General features: G+C 42.5%; 1 protein-coding gene across 4 annotated transcripts in view; it reads left to right on the top strand.

Moving 5' to 3' along the window:
* The first annotated feature begins 3174 nt into the window (after positions 1-3174).
* GRAMD1C (GRAM domain containing 1C) overlaps positions 3175-13840 on the top strand; it is a 63319-nt gene continuing 52653 nt past the window's right edge. Inside the window, exons 1-2 of one of the 4 annotated variants that reach the window (XM_081004322.1) lie at positions 3175-3271; positions 5977-6105. In XM_081004322.1, the coding sequence (XP_080860448.1) occupies positions 3269-3271; positions 5977-6105 (132 nt within the window). In that variant the 5' untranslated portion in view covers positions 3175-3268. Of the gene's footprint in view, positions 3272-3362; positions 3438-5976; positions 6106-11403; positions 11621-13840 lie in introns of those variants that run through there. The other 3 variants (XM_081004321.1, XM_081004324.1, XM_081004323.1) reach the window with 3 other exon arrangements.

Genomic DNA, 13840 nt, shown 5'->3' with positions numbered 1-13840 from the left:
TCAGTGGTCAGGGCTGATAGGAGTTGTATTCCACAGCATATAGTAAGGGCAGGGTTGCTATGGGCATACAATTTGGACTGGGCACAGGTGGACAATCTTCAGCCCTCGGCCTACTAATTGTACGTGCCTTTTGGCAAGACTCATCTATCCCTTGTGGCTCTCCTTCCTTGGAGGTTTTTAAGCAGAGGTTGGATGGCCATCTGTCACATATGCTTTAGCTGAGATTCTATTATTCTAATAGCTGTCATTATTTGATGGCAACAATATACCCTGCTGCACATGTGCAGATGCCCTTCCATTCTACTAGGGGTGCCAACTTGAATAAAATATTGCAGAGGCCCAGGTGAGCCCCGCCCCACATAACTGATCGTATGATGCAGTGTGCACACACCATTTGAATGAGAACGCCCATCAACTTTGTGGTGGCCCGGCCTCCTCAAATATTTTATTGTGGGGGCTGAAGCCCCCACGGTTCCTAGCAGTGGGCTTCTATGTATCCTACAAATTCACAAGTGGAGCTCTAGCTTTGCAGGAACAGATTTCAAGGTCGAGGCAGAAGAACCCCGCAAGTTCTTGCTCCCCAGGGGTGGGGAAAACGAAGGGTAGAAATATTGTCTATACGAAGGGGTCTGCTGCCAGCACAGAATGGAGCAGCGAGCTATTATATCCATGCTTGTTACGAAAAGCAGAGGCTGGGATTGGGAGGGCATGAGATGCTTGCTTCAAGCATCAATGGCCACTAGAGAGAGCTGCTGGGTTCTCAGCAACCCTATTGTAATAACTTTGGAGCTCCCAGTGGGCTCTTCTGGGTTGTTTAGCAGGGAGCCCACAGCAGGTAGTGAAAATTCAGCAGCCTCTCAGCAGATGGGAGTGCACCATTGAATACCAGCTTCTGGAGAGCCCTGAGTCTGCCTAGACTCTGATATTCCAGCTTCTCTAGAGCATCCATCTTTTGAGGCCACCGCAAATAGCGGCAGACCTGGGTTTCAGCCAGCCCCAAGTTTCCAATTCGCTGGAAACATTTCAGTTTTATTATTATTATTACTTCATTCCCTCTTTCACACAAACACCAACATTTCAGGTCCAGATTTATATTGTAAGATTATTAGCAGTTCAATTATTTCACAGTCACCAACTCTTGTGACTTGAGAGACTTCTGGCAGCACACTTTTTGATAAAGCTGTGTGAATCTCAGCTTTTGTACAAAAATATTCTAGCTCTAATGACTGCATAAAGGGGGAAAAGAGCCATCAGCGCTGGAAATTAGAACAAAAATGTGAACTATAAACATAGGGAGGAGTAATAAAAATAAAAATAAAAAGAGAAGGACCTAATCCGGAACTGAAACATTGATAGTCTTTACTTGGACTTTGTTATTTTAACTCATGCAACTATCCATACTATGTGCCTTTATAGTTGTGTTTTTCATCTTTTAATTTGTGTCAGTTATACTTGTTCTCACTGTTTGACATACATTATAAAATGAAATAATAATAATAATATAAATTACAAAAAAGAACCTGCTTTGTTAAACAAGGAAATCAGACCCTTGCTTGGAACCACTGGAACCTCGCATCACTCGGAGATTGTACCGGTGAAACAAACAATTTTTTTTTTAAAAAAATTACATTTAAAAAAGCTTGTTAACACATTATGTTCCTGTAGGTGGCTCTGTTTTGAAGCACATGGAACTCAAATGCAATGCTGTGGCTGATATACCACGCAGTAAAATATATATAGCATAGGTTCAACTAGCCAAATTATTTTATTGGTTTTGTCTTTCGTTGTGGTTTTATTGTGCTTGTGTTTTATTGTGTGTAATGCTGTATAGTGTGTCTCCTTGGTCAGAAAGGTGAGCTATTATTTTATTGGAAATACACGCTAAATAAAGGATATCATTTCAGTCTTCGGCGGGGGGGGGGGGGGAGTCTGCTCTTGCTTATGTAGCACAAGAGATATGAACAGGCTGGAGGGGGGCGGGAGCCTAGGTGTGCAAAAGTAAAAAAAATCTAGTAAAACAAAACGAAGGGCTCAACTTCTCTCCGCCCCTCCCCAAAAAACCAAGCCAGTGAGGACTGAGCCTTATGAGGAACGGCTAAGGGAGCTGGGCATGTTTAGCCTGGAGAAGAGGAGGTTAAGGGGTGATATGATAGCCATGTTCAAATATATAAAAGGATGTCACATAGAGGAGGGAGAAAGGTTGTTTTCTGCTGCTCCAGAGAAGCGGACACGGAGCAATGGATCCAAACTACAAGAAAGAAGATTCCACCTAAACATTAGGAAGAACTTCCTGACAGTAAGAGCTGTTCGACAGTGGAATTTGCTGCCAAGGAGTGTGGTGGAGTCTCCTTCTTTGGAGGTCTTTAAGCAGAGGCTTGACAACCATATGTCAGGAGTGCTCTGATGGTGTTTCCTGCTTGGCAGGGGGTTGGACTCCATGGCCCTTGTGGTCTCTTCCAACTCTATGATTCTATGATTCTTCAGTAGCCACAGAATGCTGAGTGACTCTTCAAAGTGGATGGGGGGGGGGGGATAAAATTGAATATGAATGAAATAGAACCACTACTCTGCAATGTTTTGTCCCACTTATATACAGTATTACTAATAGTGACCATCTACACATGAGGGAGCATGGGCGGGGGCAGAGGGACTTTGCATCAAAATCAATACAAATCAGAGGTTCTGCCCCCCCCCCAAAAGTCTGCCCCTCCTAACAAAAATCCTGGCTGCGCCCATGTGAGGGAGGTATCGCCAGACTTGAGAGAATACTCCGCTCATGAAAATGCCTCCACAACACCATATTTCAATGTGTACACTGTATATAAGAGTGAGAGAAAGATGATATTCGTTTGTACATATGGTTGGGTCTTAACCCCACCCCCCTTTGAAAAACAAACCTTTTATTCAAGGCGAGGGGTGAAATCCCAGCCATCCTGGTTCTTATTTTTGTCCTAAATAATAAAAATATTGCACACTCAGTAAGTGCAACTTTTAAAATTCCCTCGCAAAAACCTTCCAGTGTAAACATCTCCACAGCACAGGGCAGCTTGGCCAAAGCGTCAATGGTCGGACAAATCGCCTCCTTCGAAAGGAGCCGGCACTTCTCGTAGCCGTAGGCGAGAGAAACTCATTTTCCGCGCGCTCTCTGTGTATTTTGCTTAATGCTGCTGGCCCTTTAAATTGCTGGGGAGAGAGGCGTTGCAGGCAGCCCTATGGTGCTAATTTTTGAGACAACCCGCTTGCAGGTTGCATCTTCTTTCTTCTCTCCATGGTAAGCGTTGCGATCTTTGCCCGTTGACTTTGCACTTGTGCTTCCTCTGCTCCCCCAACCCATTTTGCAAAAGCAAAATTTAATAGGCTCTTCAGTCTATTAGTGGATGGCTGCGGACTTGGAGGTTTCAAATAGCGTCCCTGTATTCAGAGTCCTCTCCTGCCAGGTGCTTCTTTTTTGTTCTCTTGCAAGCTATCGGTAGTCGTTGCTGATAAAGTAGGTAGACGTTTGAGGTCTAAAAGTTTCCCCCTTTGAAGGGAAAATGTGCTGCTTGCTACTCCCCTTAACACCCGGCTATGGGTCACGGGTTTTTTCTTTCCTGCCCAACATTTTTTTTCCTTGGCAGGAATTCTGTATCTTTAAGCAAAAGGGTTCAAATTTCCTGCCATGCAGATCCAGTAATAGGAAGAACTTCACTTGTTGAACTTCTGCCTGTCACACAGCTGTTAAATGGTGCTGGAGTCCTGGAGGGGAATAGAGGGAGGAGCAATCCTAATATGCACATAAACCTGTTTTAAAATGCTAGTTCTTAAGACGTTTTGATCCTATAGACTGTGTAAGCTATGTGTGTTGTAAGCCAGCCTGTAAGGGAGGGCTAAAAAACTCCATACCTGATAGGGCTATGCTTTGTCCTTTATTTTTTGACCACCCACACCCCCCTCAGCTCTGGAGTGTTCTGAGGATGCTTCCACAGAAAACATTTACAAATGAATTTAAAATGAAACCTTTCACTGCCATTATTATCTTTCGTAAACTTCATTTACAAAAGAAGTTTAAAAGTAAACATTTGTCGGCCGTTACCATGTGGTTGTCCTTTTGCAAATACTGTTGGAATTGTATAGTGTTATAATGCTGGTGAATTAGAATACGTTCCTATATACAGTGGTACCTTGGTTCTCGAACTTAATACATTCTGGGAGTCCATTCAACTCCCAAAACCATTCGAAAACCAAGACATGGCTTCCGATTGGCTGCAGGAGCTTCCTGTGGTCAAGCAGAAGCTGTGTCGGATGTTCGGTTTCCAAAAAACATTTGCAAACCAGAACACTTCCTTCCGGGTTTGCGGTGTTTGGGAGCCGATTTGTTTGGCAACTAAGCCATTCGGGAACCAAGGTTTGACTGTATAATACATTAAGAATCCTATTTTAAGCTGGGTGAAAGCTGATTTTCTAAAGAGCACTGTTTCTCTTGTCCACCCTTGGGATCTTCATATCTTTGTTCCTACCAACTCCACTGTTTACTCATAGAATCACAGAGTTGGGTTTGAACCCACAAGCCTGAGATTGAGTCTCATGCTCTACTGACTGAGCTATCTTGGCAGTCTTTGATCAAGAGTCTTGAGGCATGATGTGGACCAGCATACTTTACCTATATATTGGTGCTGTGGTGATAATCCTGTGTGTTCTTTTTCAGTGTCAAATTTATGCTATTCACATATAAAGGGTATTGTGCTGCAGTTTTCATTTTTAAAGAAACACTGAATTATGGCTTAGTAGTTCCATATATTTTTTCCTCTCTAGCACATGCAAGAAAATTAAAATAAACAGGCATGGGGGGGCGGGGGCATGACCTGCTTCACACCCTCCTTGAGTGTTTCTGTGTGGTTAGAATACACCCTTGACTTTTGATAATGCTTTTTGTTCATTTGGATGGAGGACAGAGGGATATGAGTGCATGTAGAAACCAAACTACTGCACAAAAATAAAAGCAACTTTTGTTGCTCCACCCACTTTTGTTTCTGGCCCCACCCACCACTTGCTTAGAAGGGAATGTGGCCATTGGGCTGAAAAGCTTCACTGCTCCAGAGAATTAAAGTCCCAGACTCCAAAGCTAAGTATTCTCAAAATGGCGGATATTGATGTTAGATGGTTAGCTTTGCTGGTTTTTAAGAAGAACTTAAAACCTTCTGTGGTCAACTGAGTGATCCTGCTCTGCAGTCGCAAAGTGAGAAAGCACATACCTTCTGGGAATGGGGGAGTCAAACACTTGCCCCACATAAAAAGTTAACAAAATAAAGGTAGTATTTCTTAGTGCTGTGCTGATTATAGTCTGATCTACACATGCTGTAGAATGGGCTAAAGTTTGTATCACTTCAGACTGTAGGTAGGGAATCATTTTTAAAAATCCATCCTCACACAAGCATATCTCTGCTTGCGGGAAGGAAATTACTGAACCACCTTGTTCGTTTTCTCCTTACAAGTAGTTAAGACACAGAGCATTCACCCAGGGCACCACCACCCCACCAGTAGTCTGAAGTGGTACAATCCTCTCAAACACCTTTAGGATTTGGCAGCATGTGCCGGCAAAGGGGAAATGCAGTGGATGTCCAGGACTGTCTTTCAGCAACACTGTGAGCAGCATTTACAGTTGACAATGAACATGCTGTCTGGAATGGAAAGAGAGGATGGGTAGAAATAACTTTCCCTCAAGATATTTCATATAGGAGTTTGAGTGCTGGTTGAATTAGTGGAACCTTAACTGAAGATGTGAAGCTTGTGTGCAACAAATGAAAGGCATAATGTGCATGCAATGAGCTAATCAAGGGGTAAAAGATTTTGAAATTCTATAACCTAATTAGACCAAAGTAGATTGGAAATGTTCCTTCCTTGTTCCTCATGGCTTATCCACAGCATTAGAGGTTTAGCTAGAAATGCTGTATTTTACTCCAGTTTATTAAGCTGCACACTTTTATTCCTTGTTCACAGGCACTTCAAGAAGTGGATCATGGCCTTATCAGTCAGCTGTTGGTGGACTCAGAGGAAAACCTTAGTGTGTGTACAGAGAAAATTCAAGCCTCCCCTCCATACAACTGGAATACTGACTGGAGCTTTTGGGTAATTCCATGGGTTTTCTCTGTTATGTATGAGTGATCGGTATTCCAAGACAACCTGCATTCTATAACAGTTTGAATAAGCCAATCCCTTCTTTCAGCTTGGGGAGATTGTAATGATCACTGTGTGTATGTTGACTCGAAGAGAAGTGACCTCACTAATGTATTTCATACTGAGTCATCGACAGCAGCACTGTAAGCTTGCAGGGCTTGCTTACTGATTTATCTTGTACATTAACAATCTAGAGTTAGTGGTGAGCAGTGAGGTGGCCAAGTTTGCTGATGGTACTAAATTGTTCAGGGTAATTAAAACAAAAAGAGACTGCAAAGAGCTCTAAATGGCCTCTCTAAATTGAGGGAATGGGCAGTAAAATGACACATGCAATTCGGCATACACAAGTGTAAAGGGTTGCATGTTGTTGTTTAGTCATTTAGTCGTGTCCGACTCTTCGTGACCCCATGGACCAGAGCACGCCAGGCACTCCTGTCTTCCACTGCCTCCCGCAGTTTGGTCAGACTCATGTTTGACTCATGTTTGTAGCTTCGAGAACACTGTCCAACCATCTCGTCCTCTGTCGTCCCCTTCTCCTTGTGCCCTCCATCTTTCCCAGCATCAGGGTCTTTTCCAGGGAGTCTTCTCTTCTCATGAGGTGGCCAAAGTATTGGAGCCTCAGCTTCACGACCTGTCCTTCCAGTGAGCACTCAGGGCTGATTTCCTCAAGAATGGATACGTTTGATTTTCTTGCAGTCCATGTTTGATCTTCTTGCATCCAGTTTGATCTTCTTGCAGTCCAAAGGGTTGCATATTGGGACACCAAAAAATCTTCATTTCGCGTATATGCTCATGGTACTGGCTGTGCCTTACCAGAAACAGCACCTTGTGGTCACAGTAGATAGCTCAATGAAGATGTCGCTCCAGTGTGCAGCAGCTGTGAAATGGCAAATTTCATGCTAGGGATCGTTAGGAAAGGACTTGAAGATAAAAGTGTCGATATTATAATGCTGTGTTACATAAATCTATGGTTCAACCGCATATGGAATATTGTGTACAGTTCTGTCTGCCTCTCCTCAAAACGGGTATTGTAAAGCTGGAGAAGGTTCAGAAAAGAGAATCCGAAAGGATCAGCCGGATGGAGCGATACTCCTATGAGGCAAAGTTGAAGTGTTTGGGACTTCTTAGTTCAGAAAAAAGGTAAGTAACAGGTGACATGGTAGAAGTTTATACAAATATGCGTGGCATGGAGGAAGCTGCTAGAGAAAAGTTTTTCTCCCTCTTAACACTAGAACTTGTAGACATCTATTGAAGCTGAATGGTGGAAGGTTCAAGACAGATAAAAGAAAGTACTTCACACAGCACATGGTCAAACTAGGGAACTTGCTCCCACAGGAGGCAGTGATGACTACCAAAGAGAATTAGACAAATTCATGGAAGATGAGGCTATCAATAGCTTCTAGCCCTGATGGCTGTGCTTTGGATCCATAGCTGGATACAGTAATGCTTCTGAACTCCACTTGCTGGAGGGGAGAATACTCTGATCCTGCTTGTGAGCTTCCCGTGGGCATCTGGTTGGTCACTGTGGGAACAGGAAGCTGAACTTGATGGACCATTGGTCTGATCCTGCAGGCTCTTCCTAAGTTCTTAAGAATATGGAAGATTCATAAGGCCTCTCTTGAATACCTTATTATGCTGACAGGCCTTTGCGGCTGTTGGATTAACTAATCACTTATTTGTATTGTTTTTTCAAGGTATTTTATGTTTTATCATGGTACACCACAGTGATATTTTATGATATGGTGGTATGAAAATACTTTTATAAATAAATAAGTACACTCCAGTGCTGTGCCACTGGGCTTTATTCAGCAGTTGCAGTTGCTGCTGATTAAGAAACAAAACTACAGGGCTGTGTGATTGGTTTTGTAGGTGTACAAAGCCAGGGAAGTGGGGTCGCTGACCCAGGCTGCGAACCTGATGAGGGGAATCATAGAACTGTAGAGCTGGGACTTGGAAGGGACCTAGATGTAGGAATCTTTTACCCAACGTGGGGCTCGAACCCACAACCTTGAGATTAGAGTCTCATGCTGTATTGACTAAGCTATGCAGAGGGAGGGAGGGGGCTTTAACCCTTTTCTCTTAGTGCATCCTTAATTTGGGATTGGGGAGGCACACGGGAAAGGAACGATTCTATTCACACCAATAATAACTTCTAGTACAAACAGCAGGTGGAAGTGATCTGCTTAGAAGCACAGGGGGCAAAGGGTTAAAGTTCCTGGATCCCAGACTGGATTGGTCACTGTACCTGATGTTTACACTTAAAAGCTATTCACCCAACTGCTAATTTTGTGAATGGTGTCATGTTTAGTTTGGCCTAAGAAGTCATAATTTCTAAGTGGCTTAAGTCTACAGGCTAAAAATCTCTCTGTATTAAAATCCATTCTACCTGTAAACTGTGAAACAGGGGAGTCCGATCACTTGGGCAATTCTACTTGCTCACCTGCTCCAGGCATGGAAGCATTATCTGAGCCATCCTTGATTACAATTTTAAATTATTAATCATACTCTTGGCATAGGAAATTTGAGTCAGAAGTTAAATACCCGAGCTGATGAAGTGAATCAGCTGCTGAGCTGAGATCTTTCGTCGCGTGCTAGATCCTCAGCATCACACAGCATTCCCTCAGCTGGAATCTCCTCACCTGAGATCCACAGATGAAGGGCAGTATACAAATTTAATAAATAAATATTTAAATAAATGGCTAGTAGTGGAAACGTCAAATTTTGCTCTACAGATCTTAAATCCATTATACTAGAGTTTAGCAAAACCATTCTTTCTTGCTTCTGTGAATTTCTGGTGGAGCCTTGAAGCTCTGAACATTAGGCATCAAACTGTGGCGGCAATCCTAAACGTACTTATGAGCACCCATACGTATGAGGCCCGTTGAACACATCAGCCTTTTCTGAGTTGTTCTTCCCTGATAGTCTTACAATTGTGTGATGGGAGAATGAGACCATGCCCCACCCCTGCTATTGTGTATTCATTGGCCCTTCCTATTCACCAACCACATGCTGTGGGGGAAAGTCTGAAGTAGAGGGCCTGCTGCAAGTGCCCAGCTTCCCTGTGCAATTGGGGCTGCAATCACATGGTGGTTTATTCTGTTTTCACAACTTCTCCCTAACTGTTAAGTTCCACGTTATATCTGAGCGTTCACACGGCATTGAAGTCTCTTCTGGACCTATAGTAGAATATAGTGCAAGTTTAGTGTGTTATTTACTTATAGTAAATAACTGAAGAACTGTTTGCAAATAATATGGAAATGAGTGGTAAACTTGCATTATATTCCACTGTAGTTCTGGAAGTGGGTTTTACATCATGAGAGAGCTCAAACATAATGTGGAAATTGACAGGGAAACGTTGTGAAAATGAAATAGACTGCTATGTGAATGCAGCCTTAGAAGGGAGATCATGCAGGGTTCCGAATCATGGGAGTCTACATTCATATTGTAGCTCCTTACTTCAAACCTTCAAACATGTGGGGACAGGACTAGTAAGAAGACAATAGAGGGCAGGGCCATATCGGGGCGGGGCCACTGTGTGGGCAGACTTGTGAATGTGGCTCCTCTACACATGTTTATTATTGCATGCAAGTACTGTGCTTGAAAAGAACTACTACTACTACTAATAATAATAAATTTTTATTTATATCCCGCCCTCCCCAGCCGAAGATTGGCTTCTGAGTAAATAAGCATAGGATTCTATCGTTGGTGTGATTTCATTCTAATTAAAAGTGGTTTGGGTTGACACACATCAGAGAGACCACATCAATTGTTCTATTCCTTTTTCTTTTTCAAAAAATGCCCTAAAGGGTGGTAAACATGCAAATTTAGGACAAGGAACTGAGATTTAAGTTTCATTTCTGTATGCTTGCCAATAGTGATTCTTGAGGCCAACTAGCAGGAAACAGATTTCTGCAGGGAATGTTGTTTTCGGCTAATCTGTATAATGATGTAGAAAGGTAGGACGCAATTGTTAATTAAGCCTTAGTTGTTGGGCTGTGAATATTTCCATGAAGTTGTAATTGCACCTCTAGAGACCTTTTTTTTATTGTGGTTAAACCCAAGTAAGAAGAGAGCCTGGATTCTCACAGATTTCCCCCCAGGGCTGTTGGTTTCGACTAGATGTTGCTGGGAAACTTTGCTTGTAAATTCACTAATGTTACTTAGAGAGAAGCAGTGTAGATTTCAATAATACTATTTTAGCAAAAATATCAAATACCAAAATTCCTTGTAAAATCTTGAAAAGAGTTATCATTGATAAAAACAGAAAACATTTAGAATAAAGGTTGAAGGATGTGCTTACAAGTCCAAAAGTCCACTTTCCCTTTGGTGGCTTTCATGATGATCAGCTGTTGAGCCTGACTCTTTTGTAATGTTTCTCTGTTTTCAATCAGTGATTGTAATGTTTATATCCATAAGCCACCCTGTGTAGTGCATTTACATTAGAAGGGTGCGATAATAATGCCTTAAAATCCATTTAAATGCTTGTATGCAATAGGGGCCACAAATTTTCTAGTATTAAAATATTTATAAAACAGTTAAATGAGAACATCCATCACGGATGCATTAGTTGAGATCCCTGTATTGTAGGGGGTTGGATTAGATCAGGCATAGGCAAACTCGGCCCTCCAGATGTTTTAGGACTACAACTCCCATCATCCCTGACCACTGGTCCTGTTAGGGATGATGGAAGTTGTAGTCCCGAAACATCTGGAGGGCCGAGTTTGCCTATGCCTGGACTAGATGACCCTCTGGATCCCTTCCAACACTATGGTTCTATGAAAGGTGGGTTAGTAACTTGTGGATTTTGCAAATCTGGCTTTCATGGTGGGAGACAAAGAGTTGGAAAGGTGAAGCTGAGTAGCTCTCCTTGTGCTGAGTATGGTTGGTTCATGATGCCCAGTCATTTCACAAAATTAAGCATAGTATGGTAGTCCAAAACATCTGTAGAGCCATCATGTTGGGGAAGGCTGCTGTAGGAGGCGCATGAGCCAGAACAGGTGGCAACATACCTCACTTAACACATTAAGCACTGTAACCCACTGTAATTGTAGTGCACTGTCATTTTCTGTCATGTTTTGCTGTGCTAATTAGGTGTCTCAGGAACACCTGGCAGAGTTATTCACAGCTGACTGCGACCTGTTCTTGCATCCTGATTCATAACAAACACGTGAATGATATAATTGCTGGCAGCATGCTCTCAAATGTTTAAAACAGTTGACTTTTAACACCCTGCCAAACAGTGATCTGGCATCTTAGGATAAGCACAGATCTTCCCAAGTGTACTCCTGGTCATATAGTTAAGGGAGCTGTGAAAACAACAACAAAACCGTACCTCTAAACCCACCGGACCATGTTTCTAAACGTTGGCATGCTTGCCACAACACACACCTCAGCCCCATACAATGGAATATTCTCCCAGTGGATTTGATGCTGATTCGCCCTTAGAGGATATACTCTTCTTTTCAAGGTAGGTTCTATCAGACTTTCCAAGATTACTTAGTTTAAAAAATCAAAAGACGTTAGAGTTTATCTGAGTAGTTTTCTATGTGAATGGGTCTTTTTGTTTGTGGGTGGAAAAGCCTAAATTAATCTGAGCTGCCACCTATTAATGAAGTGGCATAGACACAGTTTTAGCACCTCAGCAAGAACTAACTTGAAGAGTATAGAAGAATTTTAAACTTACTAGATACTTGTTATGAGTCTGACTGGATTGAACCATTAGCTATATCTGGTGTGTGTCTCCCCTATTCAGACTGCTTTTTTAACAGTACTGTATGCCTAGCTGCTGCTGCTGCTTGTTTTTCCTAGCAAGCATTATATGAAAGTTGAAAGGCATCCATCCTATTAGTTCAGTTGGGGTTTTTTGGTCACATTGTCTTCTAGTCCAGTGTGTACTTTGAGACAAGAGTAACCAATACCTTATGGGAGAAGGTGAAGGGAGGCACAGAACACACTAAGGCCTCATCTACATCTATATATTTAAAGCATTATACCACTTTAAACAGCCATGACTTCTCTTAATGAATCCTGAAAACTAAAAAAAGGGTGCTGAGAGTTGCTAGGAGACCCTTACTCCTCTCACAGAACTGCTATACCCAGAGTTCCCTGGGTATTGACTATTAAAAGAGTCTGGGAATTGTAGCTTGCTGAAGAGGATATAAGGGTTTCCAAAGAACTCTCAACAAACTACAGTTTCCAGGATTTTTTTGGGCCTAAATCTATTTCATTGAATTGAGACATTTGAAATGCTCCTTCTAACCGGTTGACAGACGTAATCTAATTTGACTAGAATGCCATTGTGCATATCAGTGTGCTCAGCTCTTTTAGGATTGATAATTAATTTTTAATATAAATTTATTCTGTGATATAGTGAAGCAAAATTGTTGGAAGGAGCCCAGAGAATTGTGCCTGAATAATAAATTTATCTAGCTTTGAGTACATAGCATTTGATACAGATAGCATTAGAGAGGAGCTGTTTCCATGGAGGCATGGGCAAAGCATAATTCCAAAACCCTGCAGAAAAACAGTGGCTTGGGTTGGGTAACCCTTTCCCCCTGGGTTTCTTCTTCTGCGCAATGCAGGAGAAAAACTGTACCCTCCCACCTTGCATACTGGGTGTGTCTGCCCTGCAGGCTATACATGCACAGCTATAATGTTTAAATATAACATAACACTTGTTAGAATTCAGCGTGTGAAGGCCAGCTGAGTTCCCTCATACATTATGAGGACTGACTGTGCAATTTGGACCGACACACCTTTTCCCCCTACTAACATTACACCCACATGTAGATATCTAGGATAGGTGATTTGAGAAGGAAGGAGGAATCCTGATTTCCAGCACAAATACAAAGATGATCAGAAAGCATCACCTGAGTGGAACTGCATTTTGTGAAGTTTGTTGGAACAGCCTTATTCTATCCATGTTTTCTCAAAACAAGTCTCGCTGAGTTTGGTGGGGCTGACTCACCTCTGACTCTATAGAACTGCACCTAAGTCAGGATCAGTACTTGGGGAAATCTCACCAAATTCATTGTGTGACGTGTCTCTTTGTCAGATGCTGTGGGAGACAGTGGTCAAAAAGTTGCAAACAACACTTTATATGGCTCTGGGCATATAAAGGACTAATAGCTGCAGAGGGTTTAAATTTCTGTGGTTTAATGGGAATACAAAAGAATGGGCAATAATGTATTTCTCAGAATACATTTACAGTACATGGCTCAATAATCCAGGGGAAGTCACTCCCCGAAATAAGCAAGCATGGCATGGGTACAGGAGAATATTGCACAAATGCTGCTCATTGGCTTCTGCTGGGTCTGTTCTGACCCCTCTAGTATATCTGTTTCTCTCTGCCAATTAGCAGGACATTGGAGAGAGCTCACCTCTGGATGTTATGTGTCTTGTGGTGATTTAATTCCCATCCTAAAACTACAAGATGTCAGACAGACAGATAGATACACACACACACATGTATGTAAAGGGACCCCTGACCATTAGGTCCAGTCGTGGACAACTGGTGTTGTGACGCTCATCTCGCTTTATTGGCCGAGGGAGCCGGCGTACAACTTCCGGGTCATGTGGCCAGCATGACTAAGCCGCTTCTGGCGAATCAGAGCAGCGCACGGAAACGCTGTTTACCTTCCTGACAGAGTGGTACCTATTTATCTACTTGCACTTTGACGTGCTTTCG

The sequence above is a fragment of the Podarcis pityusensis genome (genome assembly GCF_964106645.2).
Source record: "Podarcis pityusensis genome assembly, chromosome: 4".
NCBI classification, from domain to species: Eukaryota; Metazoa; Chordata; class Lepidosauria; order Squamata; family Lacertidae; genus Podarcis; species Podarcis pityusensis.
This window is presented reverse-complemented; position numbering and strand designations above follow the sequence as displayed.